At 33.4% G+C, this 19,018-nt stretch overlaps 1 protein-coding gene across 1 annotated transcript; it reads right to left on the bottom strand.

Moving 5' to 3' along the window:
• Positions 1–967: 967 nt before the first annotated feature.
• On the bottom strand, positions 968–17,330 carry LOC145587573 (protein RRP6-like 3). The gene is made up of 12 exons (XM_081644300.1): positions 16,821–17,330; positions 15,775–16,019; positions 15,487–15,585; positions 12,568–12,651; positions 12,146–12,232; positions 10,678–10,798; positions 8,012–8,214; positions 7,889–7,933; positions 5,327–5,838; positions 4,767–5,256; positions 3,086–3,726; positions 968–1,397 (listed from the first exon to the last, which is right to left on the bottom strand). The coding sequence occupies exons 1-12, from the start codon at positions 17,038–17,040 to the stop codon at positions 1,325–1,327; spliced, it is 2,820 nt and encodes a 939-aa protein (XP_081500426.1). The 5' UTR covers positions 17,041–17,330; the 3' UTR covers positions 968–1,324.
• Positions 17,331–19,018: the final 1,688 nt, after the last annotated feature.

The following is a 19,018-nucleotide window of genomic DNA, read 5'->3' as shown; positions in this document are numbered from 1 at the left end:
GCAGCTTTCTCTTCTCTTTAGTTAACAAGTGTGGAAAACTCGTTTTACATTAAATTAATGTAAGCCCGTTGTATGTAAGACGAATTGAAATTCATCCAACCCCTATTTTCCCCATCAACTCCTTATTTTCGGAGTTGACTCTTTGTGTAAAGGTCATGTGACATATATTTGTTTATATTATTTTCACCTCTTTCTTCTATTTCCCTTTAATTATATTAAAACACTTTACTCTCTAATTTCTTCAATAAAGAGGCAATTACTCTTCATCAATTACGCCTTCAAATTCTTTTGATCCTGTGCAACCATCTTCATCTCTTTCAAAAGCATATTCTTTCTCTCGTTCTCAACCTCTTTCATGGGGAATCCACCTTGAAAATCGCAAAGCGCAAATAAGGGAATCTGATTTGGAGGAAAACCCTACAGCCCTCGAAATGCTCAACCGATGTTAACCGATCAAGTGGAGTGATACACCCCATAGGTTAAATTAATGGATTCATGAACTAAAATTTCTAATTTTTTGAATTCAAAATTTTAAATTCCAACAATTAGCCCAATAATTGCCCTAGTACCGATTCAATAAGACCCGTAATATCAATCACTTAGGGATCTAATCAAAAAGTAAATGCTCTCGGATGGATATGCAACATGATTGCTTAAGACATCTTTCTCCGATTTTTTAGTTGACACTTTCTTTAGTCACGTTTGTCAATGCACAAATTCAACATTAATAACTTTAATTACCGATAAGCAAAATTATAAAAATTGATATTTGAAAATACATATCGTGATAAAATTAACAAGATACCACATAACTATATTATTCATTACGTAAAATACACAAAACACGATCGACGGAAAGTGTGTGAATAATGTTAAAATTCAAAACGTATCAACTAACAAAAAAAAAAATAGAAAACACCACGGAAAAAAAAATGCTAAAGAAAAAGTTATGTATTAACGGAGTACTTTCTTTTTGAGGTATCTTCACAATTTGCTACTGCTACACTTACAAAAAATTTTGCAATCAATCTACCTTATCACATGGTCCAACAAACTAAATGGTTTTTTTCCTAAAAAAAAAAAAAAAAAAAAAAAAAAAAAAAAAAAAAAGCCTAAATGGTTTTTATCTATTACTACGTACAAAACTTCAGTTTTGGACTTTTGGTACCTGTATTAATCTGATATCAAATGTAAATTCCCAAATAAGCCATACAAGAACTTGAAAGGATTGGAACTATCAAGGAGAGACATATGGTGAAAATTTTGATTCCGGGAAAACCATCTGATTAATGTATCATATCAAGCAGCTCATCAGCAAAACTTGCTACCCCGGGATGGTATTACTATCCTTCTTCCCAGGATTATAAACGCTGAATTCTCCAAAACCTCTCTTTCCACTAGAAAAAAAAAAAAAAAAAAAAAAAAAAAAAAAAAAAAAAAAAAAAAAAAAAAAAAAAAAAACCCACATAAATAAGTATCAGAACCTCATAAAATTAACAATAGAATGAACAAAAAAGTAGCTGGTAAAGGAATAGTTCAATAACTCTTAACAGAAATATCAGAACAAGCGTTTACATGGTCCAGATAGCTTCTAAGTCAGTATGAATAAGTATGTATATCAATAAACTTTTGTCCCAAAAGAGAACATAAATAAGCAAACCAACAATTTACTTTCAGAGAAGTCCAAGAAAAATACCAAGTATTATACACATTTTATCTTCATCTTCCAGCAGGATGCAACAAAACCACCACCCATTGAACAATTTTAATTTTTACAATATTAGATAATCTTCTTTTCAAGTTTAATTCAATTATAATCTTAACTTTCAAGAAATGTCAAAAAGTTTAAGGAAAGCAGCTTAATAACAACGGAATTTTTCCACCAGCATGCAACATAATAGCCTGGATTATAGAACCTTAACTTTGACCATACTAGACAAACTTCTAAATAAATTCCAAATCTCATACGTGAGTGACCCTAACCAAAAGCAGCTATATAGGAATATTAAGGAATTTTACTTAAGGAGCAAAGCAAATACCAAGCAGTTACAAAACATCAATGCAGATCAATAAGACAAGAGTAGAATCTAATGCAGACACAAGAAAATGCTGATGGATCTGACAGTTGAAATATATAGCAGAGTTTGCTAGCTATGTGATTTTCCCTCCGGCAAGTTTGTACATTTTGGAATATTTCTTTTTGTTGGGCTTATTATTTTTATGTGGATAATCTTGCAAAGTTGAGGTCTTTGAAATGACTTCTTTATCCTATCATTATTACATTGACCTAAATGTTAAGAGAGCTGTTTCATAATTATCAAGTGCTGTAGCAATTGATTTTTCACGTGTAGCTGAATACATTATAAATTTTTCCTCCCAAAATGATGAGCTAATCTGCATACATAATTTGTAGTATAATTCAGCCCATATTTCTAAGAAATTGACAGGGTTAGCCCTTTGACAAATCAAGCCATTTTCACGGTATATTTAGAGCATCAAGGAGAAAAAGTCAATCCAAAGATCTCAACTTTGCAAGACTACACAAGTAAAAACATTAAGTTCAATACTCAATCCAAGACATATCAACCTGCTAGAGAAAAATTATGTAGCTAGCAAACTCATGCAGCCCATGCAACATGAACAACCAGCCCAAAAGTGCCTCGCTCAGAACTTACAACATTTCAAGATATACATTCATGACATCCTTTACATCTCTCAATTCATACATCATATGTGAGCATTTAGGAGATTAGATGGGTGATAATGGTCAATATGCTAATGAGTTGTATGTTACAGATATAGATAGGCGGTTTGCTTCCAATTGCACTCCAAAGAAAACAACAGACAGGATACAGGAGCATAGTATGGAATCAGAAAAAACTAGTAATACAGGGCCCGACAAAGCGATAATTTGAAATTCAAAATTTCACTGACAAACAGCCTTTGTAGTTTGTACACTATATATGCTGTCTATGCATATGCAAGTCCATTAGTATAAGAGAAGTGAGGGGTTGGAAACGTGGGAAGTTGGAGGACACAAGAGAAGCATTAAATAAAATGATAAGCATGATGTAGAACAACTTACCTGTGCTTTACATCCCATCCGCCAGGAAGATAACGGGGATGAAGAGCATCAATAAAGACTTGTCGCCACCTTTGACAAAATACATGAATCCCATCCTCTCCATGGTTTTTGAGCAAATAATCCACAACTTTTTTCCCATGAGGCCCATGTCCTAACAATGAAACCTTTGACTTACACTTTCTACCATCAACAGCTGCTTGCTGAGGATTTCTATTCTCACAGGTATTTTCAGTATCCAAAAGCATCACATCTTTGTCATCAGAGGTTCCACTGTCGGATGAAGTCAGAAGTACACCGTTTACAGTAAAAGCATCCCCGCTGATGTCTTTCACAGAAAACGAGGGTGTCTTTACATTTGTTTCAGGCTTGTTGACTAGCTGCAAATACGATGCTTGATATGTTGCATCCAGTGATCCACTGGGCTTACTAGTTACTAATGAATAATGGTTGCTTGGTTCAAGCATGTCAGCAGAATTGTTCCCAGGTACCTCACCTGAAAATTTTTCTGCCAAGGAATGTTTATAGGAAGCCCCTCTTTTTTTCTCAAATTTTCTCCTTTCATTAGGACTCATGCCAACATGTAAAGCTGCCTCAAGGTCTTCATGTGATATCTCCCTACCTCCATAATAAGTCCGGACAACCTTTATAGATCCCAGGTAAAAGATGAGACATTATCAGAAAAACAAAATCTTATATCACACTATTAAGCAGCAAATGCTTTGCTCTGGAGTTAAAACACATAACATAATATAATTCAATTTATTATGCAAAGTAACGCAGTATGCACAATGGCTGAAGATTGAACGCTGGGCATATAAGCAAACTTGGCTACCCATCCTCAGGCAAAGGAAATTGAGAAATAAGAAGAAAAGAAAACACATCAGATAAAAAAGTTACGACCTAGTTTATTTTTAAGTAAGTGTAGTACAAGGAGATGATTTGAGTATATAGTACACTATATTGTTCTACCATAATAGTGTAGATACACAGACAAGGAAAGTAGGAAAGTGAAGACAGTTGAAAGAAAAACTGTGGATAACCTTTGCTAGCAAAACCGTGAGTGAAAAGCATGATAATGTGTGTCATGATATTTGTTGTAAAGAATGATTAGGATCCATAATAATGGAGGTTACTTGATTTTGAATCCTATCTTATTTATCCACTAGATAAATAAATTTCGGTATATAAGTTCTTCATATCATCCCCACATGACCGATTGACCATTGAGGAGTATTTATGGCATACTACATGCAATCTACCTTGTTCTTCAATATCAGCTTTTGAATTCTAAATCTAACAATGCAATCAATTCAAGCAATGAATTAATAATAGCAGCGCTACAACCTTCTAACCCAGTGCACACAAAAAGTAAGGTTATACATGAGAATGATTGAATGAAAGAGTAAGTTTCTAAGCCAACCTACATTCACAAGCATGCTGAAAAAGTGGACAAAGCAGTCAAAATCCCATTATCAAACAAGAAAGTTTGCAACTTATACCATAGATGTAACATCAATTGATAGAAAAAATAAAATAAAATAATTTAAAACCTGGAAGAGGCCACCAGCGACCAGGACAAAATAATCAAGATACAACTCACAATGATAATACACCATAGACTTAAATTTTATGCTTCCATACAAAAAATAAATTAAAGATAAAAATGAAAAAAGTTCCACACCTTCACCAATTCCTCATAACGTTTGGATGGCATCCTTGGTCCATGCCTCAGAAGCGCCATTGCTGCTGTTCGCAGTTGCAATGGTGAAACACCTACTTCCTGATCTTGCAGTTCAGGTGTCTCAGTATGTTGCAGTTGTCCTGAATCTACCACTTTTGTCACATAAAGTGGTATGCGATATTCAGCAGCAACAAGTTTTTTATACTTTTCAGCAGCGGCGTGAGCAACTTCGTGGCAATCAACACACAGCAAGACTATATCATGAGAACGGTGACTTTTAAGGTGCTCGGGAAAATGCATTCTGTAGCAAGAAGGTATTATCCGATACCTTAAATAATGTTTGTTCTCACCACAGCTAACACACAAGTTTCTTTTACTTTGGATGTAGAAATCATTGTCTTCATCTTCTGGGCGTCCCTTGGGTTCAAACAAAAGCATGATAGCTTGAGGGTTGTCATCCATAAGTTTTGCTAATTTGCGGCTAAGGTACCTATAGATGCAATATTATTAGTAGCAAATAGAGGGGTAGATGTAGCCAAAGATATTTAATCACGACCAACCATTCAAGCTTTTTGTGATCACAATAACATAGCAACCGGCCGTCACTAGCATATATCCTACAGTTATGATAAACTGGAGCTTTGCATGAGAATTTTTGAACAAAGAGCTCTCTTGAAGCCTTGCGTGTAACTAGCTTTCCACTTCTCACCCCATTTTTCGTCGATATTGACCCATTTTCAAGTTTCAGGTTGGAACCAAAGAGAAGATTGTAGTTGTAAGTAGACAGAGAGCAACTCCCATTTGGACCAAGGTGCTTATGAAGAAGCCTTCTCAAAATATCAACAGAGTTGCTTTGTTCTTCTTTCAACAATCCATGGACATCATCCCAATGACTGTAGATCACAGGAGATGGTGATATTATGCTGGATGAGGATAGGTTTAAATCATTATCTTCATCAGCTGCAGAAATGACAGTGTAGATTTCTGTTTCGGATACTGGGTTCTTTTCTGCAAGAGCAACAATAGCCTGGTCTGATAATACATATCTCAAGCTCTCATCATGAACACGAGCCTGAAATTAAGAATTGAAAATTGCTGAACAGCACAATTGACAATATGATGTAAAAGGCAACTAAAGAAGTAAAACTGTTAAAGAACACTATACCAAGCTAATTTTTCTCATTCAATTGAAAAAGCACACAATAATTTTCCAAGTGACTCATAACAGTACAGAAGCTGTACAAGACCCAAACTCAAGACAAACAAAGCGATGCAACTTCATAGTGAAGAAACATAGATTTCATCACCTTTCAGACAGTACACAGGCATCTAGAGGTATTTAATGTCTGTTATTAAGGTATTTTCGTCTCAAGGATAAGTTGGTATTGATTTAGTCAGAGGTTAATGTCCAAAGTATTCCCTATTCTTCTTCGATATGATATAGAACAGAGGTCTATTGAAAAAACAGAGAAAGTTGATATTTCTGAAGTTACATAATCTCATTCTATGACAAATTTTAACAGCAAAACCTAATCCTTCAACTTGAAAGAGCTCTAGAAGAATTAAGGTTTGTGCATCATATACTATACATGAAGTTACTTTATTTTAATTCAACAAATCTCAATGGTCCAATAATCTAGTGTTATTGAATTAACAGAGAACGATGCAATTACCATCAGGTCACATGACTCATGGTTCAAAAATATGGTTTTCATTGCGATCGCGGTTTTGCAAGTGCGAATATGATTCGTCAATCATGAACCATGTTACGGTTTTCACAATGCAAATCTAATTTCAAAGTCTTTAGGATTTGATAGTAGTTGTACACTATTTGAATAGTTAAAAATAGAATAGTAAAGCATTATAGTCACTAGTGGTGACTGGTGAGACATGGGGAATCTTTCACTATATCTATAAATCAAAAGTAACTTTTGAGTGACACAAGGAATTTAACGTTCAACACGGGGTGATATAAGATCGGAACATTTGACTCAACCAAGGTTGTGGGTTTTTGACATACTCCTTGTTGATACAAACAATTTCAGTTCGGTCAATTGATAATTCTTTACAATACAACCCAACCAAAATATTGCGGCTTTGTGTTTACACCATAAATGCAAGCTTTTGATTGCTTTAAAATCCAGCCAATCACAGTTCGCCAAGAAGCAATATCCCTGTGGATGTCCAGAATTTAGGGCTCTAGTCTTCAGGTGGCTCCTGATCTAAAGGCTACCTTAAATGTTCTTTTTTCAGTACAAACATAGTGATCACAAATAAATGAGGAAGCCCTTATTAATGCTTACATTGTATACTCTTCCATTTAAGTGATTTAACCATTCATGTACTTATTTCCTCAAACCCCGTACTAGCTTTGACCATATAAGAAAATACAATTCCCAATTCCTTGGTACAGCTCTTTGTAGCTCACTTTTTCATTCGCAATAAACAGCTTTCTAGATCTTCCGTTCACTATACCCTCATTTAAGTTATCACATGAAAGATAAACCACAACACCTTGGTTACACTGCTTTTGGACTGTACATAACTAAGCTGGAGAAACATAAATTAAATCCACTAATAGTTTTGATTTATAACATTATGGCCATTCAATGTAAAAACCTAATTTCTTGACAGAGTTACCTAATCGAGTAATCGATGTAATATCAGTCTAAAAGCTTTTCGATTCTCAAGCATTAATTAGAGGCAGAGTAGGGACTCCCTTTACAAATTTACTATTTGAAATAATCAAGAAAAAATATTTTTAAAATATGAAAGGAAAAAAAACACTCTCCCAAACAAGAATGGAACAATAAATAAAAAAACACACAATCTCCTAAACAAGAATTGAACAAAGCAATTCTGTTTGTGTCTAAGGATAGATGTACCAACCTTAAAGAATACAGTTGTGAAAACTAATTTGAAAAAATAATGTTAATTTGTGTTTAACAGTGCACATTGTGCAATAAAATGTAATCTTGGATGTAGGCATGAACATGTTTCTGATTGGATGTGCCAAACTGGCAACATCTAAGAGAAATTACCCACTTAATAAACAACGATCGAATTGATGGTCCATGCATATTTTAAAAAGGAACCGTAAGTGTCAAAACTTAATTACTAACCATTAAGTCTCTCCAGGCGCAAAGTTTTCTTATGTGATTCTGGACCTGGTAAAAGCATCAGAATAGCAATATTAGTATTTCAGGCATAATAGCTACATCATAACAAAAATTTAACTTGTGTACCTGTGGTCCTGAAATTTCAGAGACAGAAACTCCTTGATTATTCAAATAACGAGAAATTATTGATGATGCTACAGATTCTCCAGGAAAAGAATCAGACTCTTTGCAGAACAGTTGCAAACTAATCATATTTGACCTGCGAATAGCCTCGGGGAGGAATTGGAACCTGACATCCTGAGGTGTTGAATCTTTTGGTTGACTAGTATCTGTTGACATTTTTTTCTATGAAGAAGATGATGAACAAATTCTAATCTAGAACATTCAAGGCTGATAATGCATACAAACAAAGCTTCCAAAGTACTTTTTCTTACATGACAAATTTATCTATACTTAGGGCATGTTTGGATTGAGGGAAATGTATCATTAGGGTAATAAAGTCAAACTAAGCAAAATCAAAGTAAATAGGGAAAGAGGAGATAGCGATGGTGTGTTTGTAAGAAAAATTATGTAGTGATGGTGAGGTATGAGGTAAAGAAAGAGGCTCATTTTGGGGGTAATAGTTACACTAGGGGAAGTGTGTGTAACTATTACCTCATTATGAGGGTAATAATTCCTCCATCTCTCTCTTTTTCTCATGGAACAACTACCTTATTTCATTTATAAACACCATAACTCCTACAACAACACCTCTAATTACTTATGTTTTTTCAAGTTTGACTTTTATTACCCCTTAATACATTACCCCAATCCAAGCATGCCCTTAGCCTATTTTCTCTTCACCTTATATAAGAAACTTAGGCCTTGTTCTATTCACCTTTAAAAATAAAAGAATTATAAACAAGTCAAACAAAATAAATTAAAGAATTTTTTTGTATTCTACCACCCAAAAATAACCCACTTTTTGAACTAACCACCCATTTTAAATTTTCAACATAAAATGCCACCCAAAAAAAAATAAAAAAAAATAAAAAATTCACCACCACTAAACACTTTATGACAATCTGTCAAGAAAACCGTTAAATCTAACGTTTTAAAAAAATTTCCTCAATTTCCATGCCAAAAATATGCTGCTTAGAGATTTTGACCCTAATGGGTGCTATTTAAGGTCAAAATTAACAAAAAAAGTATTGGAAATGCCACGTTTTGCATACCAAGATATACCTCGATTTGCGTGATGCACACAAATTGAGGCATTTTCGATAATTTTTTGTCAATTTTAACCTCAAATCGGGACCTTTAAAGTCAAAATAACCCCTAAAACTTTAATAGAACAAGTTTCGGCACGAAAATCGATGAATATTTTCAAAAATATGAAACTTAATGATTTTTTAACGGAAAGTGGTATATGGTGGTGAAATCTAATCTTTTGTCTTTTTTTGGGTGTTATTTTAAAAATAAAGCGGATAATTATTTCAAAAAGCGGTTATTTTTAGGTGGTAAAATACAAATAAACCTAAAATTAAATTTAGTAAATATAACTCAAGTTCAGTAAAATAAGTTTTTAAAATCAGTAACTTTAATGAACAAATACACTACATCAGTTCTTTTATGTTCAACTAAGTCTATGGATATGCAATTTGAATATTGAAAAATGTGAGTGCGTGTAACATAAAGTAGGATTAAGTGAGAGAGAGTTTAAAAAGGTGGTTCGGTGTAAGAAAAGAGTGGTTAAGTAAAAAATAGTGTGTGGAAAGACGTAATTATTATGGAGTAAAAGGGGTAAGATGGAAAAGGAGATAATCTTAAAATAGAATAAAATAAAGTGAGTAAACGACAAAAAAGGGACTATAATGAGAAGTGGGTAGAACAAAAAATAATAAAGGGAGTAATACTATAATATACTGAATCAATAAAAGTAAGATTTCTAATTGATGAATCTAAACCAAGTTCAACAAAAAATAAATTAATTCCGGTAAAACTAATATAAGTTTTAGTTATGTAGATATAGGTGAAAAGGGAGTAATACTATAATATACTAAACCAATAAAAGTAAGATTTCTAATCGATAATTCTAAACCAAGTTCAACAAAAAATAATTTAATTCTGGTAAAACTAATATAAGTTTAAGTTATGTAGATATAGGGTGAAGAGAATAGGATAACACTCGTTAAAAAAAATTATGCGTGTAATTCGTAAATCTTGTAATATCCTTGTTTGGATCAATTCAAAAAGACAGGTAAGATATGTATATATATATATATATATATATATATATATATATATATATATATATATATATATATATATATATATATATATATATTGCAAGAATATTCTTAGTGCCCAAGGGAATGGAATTTCCCCATGTAAAGCTACTTGCCCAAGTACATCATCTCCCTTCAGATTTGGAGAGTTTTCTTTCAGCTAAGTGAAAGTAATTCTATGTTAACACTTTAAAAAAACATATATATATAGCAGTATTCAGCTTGAGTTGATGAAGCTGTCATTTGGAAGAATTCTTTCCCCCACCCGCTATTCCTATTTATATCTCTGAATTATCATGAGCTTTCAATCACTCAGTTTAAAGAACGATTTTGTTTTTAAATTCCGAGTAACGTTTTTTAATCCTTAAACAAGGGGAAAACATAATATGTATTATGCAAAGTATTCATCCGTGATAGATGTGGAAGGATTTTTCTCATATTGAGTTTTTAATCATTTAGTATCTTTTTTTCTACTGCATCTATTATAAAACCCCAACAACTTTAAAATAAATAGTAGAATTATACCTTTATCTTTTGCTTCAAGCTCCTTGATCAAGCATCGTGCTATATAAAGAAGAAAATGTGCATCTAATCGGGCATACTCCACCATCTCTTCAGGAAGAGGGCGCTGTCTCCAATCTTCGCGCTAGACAAAGTGGCAACATCACATCAATAGTTACTCTATATTAAGATCTTCTCCTTTGATCCTCTCTCCTTAGGGGTATGTGGAAAAGAATAAAAAATGATATAGAAATTTCAAACAGATTATGAAGAATCTAATAGGTCTGTGCGTAATATACTAAATTACTAACATTAATACTTGTAAATCTAGAATTATAGGGTTATGATTATGCCTTTCATGATAAGCTTATTAATACAAGTATTATATATTCCAAATATTAGGAATCCATATGCCACTTACATAGAATTGCAGTTTACCATAAACACCAGTAAATTGGATCTTCTGCTTTGGCAACTATTCAATATTAAAAATTAGCCAGGGAACTAGCAACAATATCAGAGATCAATTTAAGCTTAGTATCTTAATCTGCTCTGCCTTATTGAAAAAATAGTCAACAATTCATTATCTGCATTATTCAAGATGTGCGTGTACTAATTACAGCCTTAAATTCCCTACTAGTCTACTTACACAGCTTAAGTTGAAAAAATATTTAGAAAGCATCCTTCTGCAAGGCAAATGCTAGGACAACATCCCTTTTCTAGACGTGAAATTTTGTTAACTTTGATAATTCACCAAGAAAATTTATTGTCTTTAAACTAATTATCTTACCCTACATAATTAGAACTTACTACACAGTTTGAAAAACTAAATACACTTTGTTGATTTGTTCCCACCTCATAGATGCAAACACTTAAGTTTCACCTTGGAAAAACTGAGGAAAATCACCAAAGTTCATATTCCTCTTTTGTGAATGTAATAAACTAACCTAAGGAGGGACACTATGGGTAGTCTTGTATTTTTAGGTTAATAGTCTCCAATTTTATTATAAAAAGGGGGGGGGGGGGGGGGGGGGGTGGGGGGCGGAGGAAGAGGTAGGCAGATTTTTGGAGTGAATCCTTAGGAGAGTTGTGACCTCAAGTCACTATTTGAGAGTTGTAACCTAAAGTCACTAGTGGAGACTTCCAGCCTAAAGCCGCTAACTTGTGAAATCAAATGTTATCAATCAAAGCTTCAATCTTTGCTTTTTAATCTCATTTTTTTTTGCAACTTACCTTGAATCTATTGCAGTGTATCAGAAAGACAGAAAACTCAAACAAACTGATGGAGACAAGTGCGATCCTGAAAGAGGGGGTTCTACTTCAGACTACCTATGCCATCAGGATGCAAATTCGTAATTCCAACTTTCTGAACATAAATGTCAGTTCCTTATCTTCTTTGCACAACTCTTGCAAAATCAATAGGTAATACAAAGAAAATCATACTATTTAAAAGCAAAATGTAAGCCTGAACAATGAAATGATATGATCCTACCTGTAATAATTTGTTTGTGGTAACACCACAATAGGTCTCAAGTAAGTATGCCAGAGATTTATGTGGTTTAGATAGAATTTCACATGCCTGCACAAAAATAAGGTAGAGGCATCAAGGCATGCATCTTCAAAAACAAGCACCCAAACATGATTGATAATCTACAATAATATAATACAGTATAACACTTTAATAAACCTAGTTTATGCTACAACAGACCTTGTAATAGTACTGGAATAACTGATATTCTAATGAATTATCTTAAGAGATTTTCAATAGGATCATTAATTGTACACTTCATTATTCCTTTCAACCATTAGACTTTTAAAAGATTTTGCACATGAGGATAATTTATTCTGCATTTTATTAACTTTTACAACCAATTGACCTTTAATTGACAATGTGATAAGGGAAAGGACAAAGACCTTTGCAGTATCGAACATGTTAACCACATAAATGTGGAAGTCTCTTTGCAGCCAAAGCACATCATTGTCTGCACCGTGAAACACCTGCAAGTGAGGAAAAATGATCACTGAAGCCTGTATATTTCTGTGAGTATAACTACCTAGTTATTGGAGGGATAGGCAAATAATCCACAGCAAAGGCATTACATTCAGCAATAAGTCAGACTCACTTAACTCTTAAAACATAAAGAATGAAAAAAAGGAAATAAATGCGCTTCTGCTTGTCTACATTTGTATAATCCAGTACCATAAGTCAGACTCACTTCTGTTTATTAAACCATTAGCTACAACAACAAACAGATGTCAAAGTCTTCAAATCAGAAACAGCAGGCCACATTCTGCAGTGTACTTTGGAGCCCAGTACGGATGTGCCCCCCAAATTCCAGGGACCAGTAGCTTCTGTCTAACAGCTATCAGATTAGAGCCTTTCCTCCCATAGTTTCTTTGCATGTGACTTCAAAACATGTTCCGAAGCTTAAGTTCAAATCAACATCAACAAAAATAGGGGATCAAGGAATGTCCAATTGCCCTCGAAGTACATCAAAAATCATAAAACACCCTCTCAAGTATCGTATAACTCAGAATAATGAACACTACACAAAATTAGCACTAAGAACTTGTTCACTTTACCTTATTTTTGTTGAACTGGAATTACTTTTATTGTAATGAAATTCTCATCACTGAATTGAAATTATTTTTGCTGAACTAAAATTATTTTTTATTGATTCTCTATTATATTTCTTCTTCTAAGTTACAAATTTTTACTAAACTGAAATTATTTTTGTTAAACTAAAATTATTGTCACTCAACTGAACTTATTTTTATTCAACTGAAATTATTTTTACTGAATATTTTTTTAAAGGTGAAGTGAATAGGGCCTAAATGCTCTTCATTCATGTCAAGATGAGGACTAAAATACATTAAAAATAATGTAAAAATGACCACTTATCAAACTACCCCAAGGACCAAGGTTACCCAATTGTTTGTCCCTAAACAGCCAAAATGAGGTAATGTTTTAAAGAGATCTTTCAGAAAGGCTTGGCCTGCAAAAATTCATTTTTTTCCAAAGCTGCAAAAGAAGACCATGAAATGGATGCTAAAGGAGGAGCATAGTAAGAGACTAATTTCTACCTAGCAAGCCAATAAGAACAATATTCAACCCTTTTTTGTTTTAACTGATTAAAACATCCTTCTTCTAATCTTCTATGAATCTCAAATCAGTCCTACAAGGTGACATCACAAGACTCTCACACAGGAGCCACAAAATTAAAACCGCAAAGTAGAGACCAGAGACAAAGAAAGTAGAACGAGCACTAATTATCTCATCATTTCAATTTCCTCACTATAAGTTTGAATTGTGACTTTCTCCACCAAATCACCAATAGATACACACTCTTTACTTCTAATCATAAGGGCTTTATATGGTTGTAATGAGACTTAGGACCAAAATATTAAGAATTATAGAAGAAAGTGGTGGTTAAAACCTAAACTAGTGTGTAATGAATCAACCCAAGCCACCCATTCTCTACACTTACAGCAGGAGATAACAGTAGCAGGGAAGCACAAACAACCCAAAACAACAAGTAACGGCAGAACACTAAGGCAGGCTGCAGGGGACTGTTTACTTTAGTTTGGCAGTTTGTGGAAGAATACAAAATTAGTTTGGTATATTTAGAGCATATCTTTCATTCAAAAAATTGTATTGGAACCTTGGAGAGTGATGGCCTAAAGCCATTAGTTTGTAGCTTGTAGTAACCAACCTTTTGGTTATCTTTCTATCAACCAATCATCCATCTTTTTCCTTGTTCTTATTTTCATGTTAATCAACGTTTCAATACGGTGTCCGTTGAATTTGGTATCCGAGCAGCCATGGCGCGGCCAACAAACACGCAACGAATTAAGGCACTAGAAGGGCAGTTGATAGAGGAAGTGTCGAAGGTGGATGGGAGAGAGAACTACATCCAAAAATTAAAACTGCAGAGTAGAGACCAGAGAAAGTAGAACAAGCACTCATTATCTCATCATTTTAATTTCCTTACTATAAATTTGAATTGTAACTTTCTACACCGAATCACCTACACACTCTTTACTTCTAACCATAAGGGCTTTATATGCTTGTAATGAGACTTAGGACCAAAATTTTAAGAAATATAGAAGAAAGTGGTGGTTAAAACCTTAACTAGTGAAGCAACTTCAATCATAGAACACCAACTAAATTCAATCACAAGTACAGATTAAATTTCCACTTAACCATCCACTTGACAAGATTACAACCACATTTAAAACTCGGAGCCTGATTAACAATCGCAGCCCCTTTTTTTATCTTACTTCCACCTTCGGTTACCCATGTACCCAATACCCCTGCATTGCCGGGTTGTGTGAAATTCGGGTCTCTCACAGGCTCACAGCTCGTGTAACCCGTATCGCAAATACTATTGCCGTCCATGAAAATAAGTCGGTATTTTAATTTTTATTTAGTTGGTTTGAAATGATAGTATGTATTTTTGTTTGATTACTAACTAATTATGGAGCTATTATAATAATAATATAGGAATATCGTTGCGAGTATTTATATGGTGTGACAAGTTAAAAAGAGAAGAGATTATGAAAGTTTGACCCGAAGTCCTTAAAGAGTGACCTAGGGGAGGTCGTACTCATGGAAATTGATAATTAAGGTCAATTCTTCATACTTAAAGTTGGAAGCAAAATATCTAATGCTTTCTATATTATTCTGGTAGTAACAAGCTATGTGCATAATTTGGAAAATAAAAAGTCATACAAAAGTGTTTATTGTTGGGATTTTTTTATAAGTTAGTAAATCTTGGGAAAACAAAGAAGTCATTTAGGTTTTGCTGAAGTTATCACGTGGTAGATATTTACCTTGACAATATTAGGATCAAAGAAAACAGACTGCAGCATATGAATGGAGTCGTGTAAAGCGATGGTGTCGACAAGATAATCCTCCTTCTGAGTTGAAATCTGTTTGACATACAGGTTTATGATGAGATTAACACATTCAATTCCAAATAGGAATGAGGCATTCTCCTCGGGCTTAGGAAGGGAAGAATGCAACAGCAGGCAATACCTCGCCAAAAACAAGCTAGCCTAATCTTCTATATCAAAATATTTGGTGAATAGATATTAAGGGAGAAAAACTTAACACATTACCTGTATTAAAGCAGTGAAACCCAGAAATGATCGTAGGCTGTGCTGCTCTGTGTCCACAGCAATTAACTTCTCTTTACTCAATACATCAACAAGTTCTTGTAATTGTGACTCTGACTCCACCCTGACATGAAACTTGCTCATTTCCGTCATTGATGTCTCATCAAAAATGATATAATCATTTTGAATATTCTCCAACAACGTCATAATCTCTCTTTCATAAGGGTGTGAATTTGATGATTCAGCGGCTACAGAAATGATGAACAAAATCCCAAAATTTAATTTAGCCTGCATTTGCCAATGTATCCTCGAAAAGGAGGGAAAAGAAAATTCCATCTTCATTCATTTCACTATTCTGTACCATCAGTTAAGACATTTCAAATTGAATACACCAAATGAAATGCATATGCATACATACATTTCAATATAACATGGAGGTAAGATAAGTCAGCTCGATAGTATTTGGGATTTTTGGGGAGGGGAAAAAAAGCCGAGGGTAATATCTCTCTTTCAGTCTTTCTCACCAATTAAAGAATTGAACACAAAGTTAAAGAATGCATGACTCCTAGTCTAGCTCACATTAAAAAAAAAAAAAAAAAAAAAAAAAGTAAATTTCTCCAAACATCCAAAACATTAGACATTCACACTCCAATCTGGCAATATTCGATAACGTGTGCTCGATTCTCCATTGTATTGTAGGCATCAAATGACACCATGGCAAATTAAACCGATATCAACTATGCATAATGACTTTGATCAATCAAAGTTGCAGCTGAACTATTCAAGTATAAATTCAATCAATCAATTAGGGTTTAAATTAATAAACAGTAACATCATCATACTAATTCTGAAAAATTGGAAGTAATTAGCTCCAATTAAAATAAATATGAATCTTAATTCAGACTAAAATCATCTAATTACAATATAAATCTGCTAATTCAAACTTAGTTTCACGCATCAAAAATTCTGTCATGAACAATCATATACTAAAATTCAGCAAGAATAATTAAAATATGACATCAATATCAATCAATTATTAGAGTTCATACCATTACTAGAATCAGAAACCCTAAGATGCTTGAAAGAAGAGTAAGAATTATCAGCCAAAACTCGCTTGAAAGAAGATTGTGGCTTGAATTCAGAGGATAAATAGCACGATAATCTGGTACTACGACGTCGTCGGCGATGATCAAAAGTAAAGTAGAGAGAGATTGCGGAGATGCATGCGATTGCGATTGCAATGCTGATTTTCAGCTCTTTCTGTCGCATTTTCTTCTTGTTCGTTTGAATTGGAGTCAATTGTTCACTGCTTTTATGTTTTGAAAGAAATGTTGGACTTCAAGAAGCGGCGGGAAACTAGAGACTATTAAGAGCATGCCCAATGGTTAACCAATTGGGTTGGTTGTTAGGAGAGAGAAAGTGAAAAAATAGTAAAAAATTAAAGAGAGGGAAAAAGTTGGGGGAATATTTCAATAACCTTTTTTTTTTTTTTTTGAAATAATATTTCAATAACCTGGTTATTGAAATAACCGGTTATTTGGGGTTGGTTATGCAATTAAATATTGCAAGTGGGTGGGTTGTCATACTCTTGATGACGTGGCACAAGAGGATTGTGGCACCTATTTCTTTAATCAATGGCTGAGATTTGCTCTGATTTTTATTACCGTTGTAATTTTGTAACGGCCATAATTTTTAAAATACAATTCTAAAAAAAAAAAAAAAAAAAAAAAAAAAACCAACGGCTCTATTTTATTTTTCTATATAAAATGAGCCCAGTATTGAGGTATTTTGAAACAATTTTTTTTTAGTGAATATTACTCTCTTTATTATCAAATTGTGTAAGAGATGAATATTCCAAAATCTAATAGAAAAAAAAAAAAAAAAAAAAAAAACCCACAAAATCTCAAAACTCATCACAACCCCAAAATAATCCAAATTTTCAACCTTACTATTCTAACATTCCAATTGATCTCAACTCAGATTTAGATACAAATTTTCAACAATTTTCAAATTATGGTTCACAAAATCTCAATTTCTCAAATCCAAGTACTTTCACTTCTTTTCCTTTTCAACCACCACAAAATCCTAATTATTCATATTCTCAAAATGTTATCCCATCTTTTGAGAATATTCAAATCTCGCAAGGTGATCCAACATTTCCTATGTCCCAATTTCCTATGTCACAAGGTGATGATAGTGTATTTCCGAGTGTGAATTGCTCATACACATCGAATGCATCAGATGACGACAATGAACCAGAAGTTGAAGTCAATGAAAGAGGTCATGAAGAAGGCAATCAAGATGGAAAAACAAAGTTTTGGTCAAAAGCTGAAGAAGTGGTTCTTGTGAAGGCTTGGCTTGAGGTTAGTCAAAATAAAAAAAAAAAAAACTAACACTATCATTATGCACTATATGATCGTTGAGGACGAAAGAGATACGTATAAAACGTATTACGATCCAAATGAATATGATCAAGCTACAAATGCGTCTTCAAGTAATAGAAACACTGAAGAGCCTTTTCAGTTCGAAAATAGCAACAACCGAATTGCAAGTTTGGAAATTTATATGTCTAATAGAGCTCGTGTTCGTGATGAACCTATGCATAAAGCCTTGAAAAAAGACTTAGTTGAACATATGTGGCTCAAATTCGGTGTTAACAGTAGACAAAATAATTTGCGTTAATAGTTGTATAATCGTAACATTAAATTATTGTATTTGTACTCAAGCACGGTTCGTTTTTATCTTTTAAAGATTGTTGTCATTTGTTAGAATATGTATTATTTTTATTATTATCGAATTTAGTAAAGTTGCAATTATTGTGTATTTCTTAATTGTTGTGTATTTCTTAATTAACGACTAATTACTTACTAATTAAATAATATAATGCATTAATTTTAAACATAAGTCATTTTATTTAATTAATGTATGCTAATAATAATTATTAGTTTTAATTGATTATTACCAAGTGCATTAGTTATATATGATAGGATTTAAGAGAGATATTGTGTGGTGGGGTTGGGTAAAAGTAGGAGAGAGAAAATTTATAACCAAAAAGTTGTGGTTAACTATTGGGAGACATTGGTTATTAAATGGGTATAAGAGTGGTTATAGGTGAGGTGGAAGATGTAGAAATTAATAAAAATAAGCAATAACCACAATGGTTGTGGGCAACCATTGTGTTTGCTCGAAGGGGCATTGACTCCAACGCTAAAGAGGGCTTGTTAAATGGGTTAGGTCCAGGAGTAAC

The sequence above is a fragment of the Chenopodium album genome, chromosome 17 (genome assembly GCF_948465745.1).
Source record: "Chenopodium album chromosome 17, dcCheAlbu1.1, whole genome shotgun sequence".
In the NCBI taxonomy this organism is placed as follows: Eukaryota; Viridiplantae; Streptophyta; class Magnoliopsida; order Caryophyllales; family Amaranthaceae; genus Chenopodium; species Chenopodium album.
This window is presented reverse-complemented; position numbering and strand designations above follow the sequence as displayed.

Excerpts from the sequence above, each read along its gene's own strand:
- LOC145587573 (XM_081644300.1), bottom strand. The coding sequence starts at position 17,040 with ATGCGACAGAAAGAGCTGAAAATCAGCATTGCAATCGCAATCGCATGC. Across the intron at positions 16,020-16,820 it reads GGTTTCTGATTCTAGTAATG|CCGCTGAATCATCAAATTCA; the intron begins GTATGAACTCTA and ends TCATTTCTGTAG. Across the intron at positions 7,934-8,011 it reads CTGAAATTTCAGGACCACAG|GTCCAGAATCACATAAGAAA; the intron begins GTACACAAGTTA and ends TGCTTTTACCAG.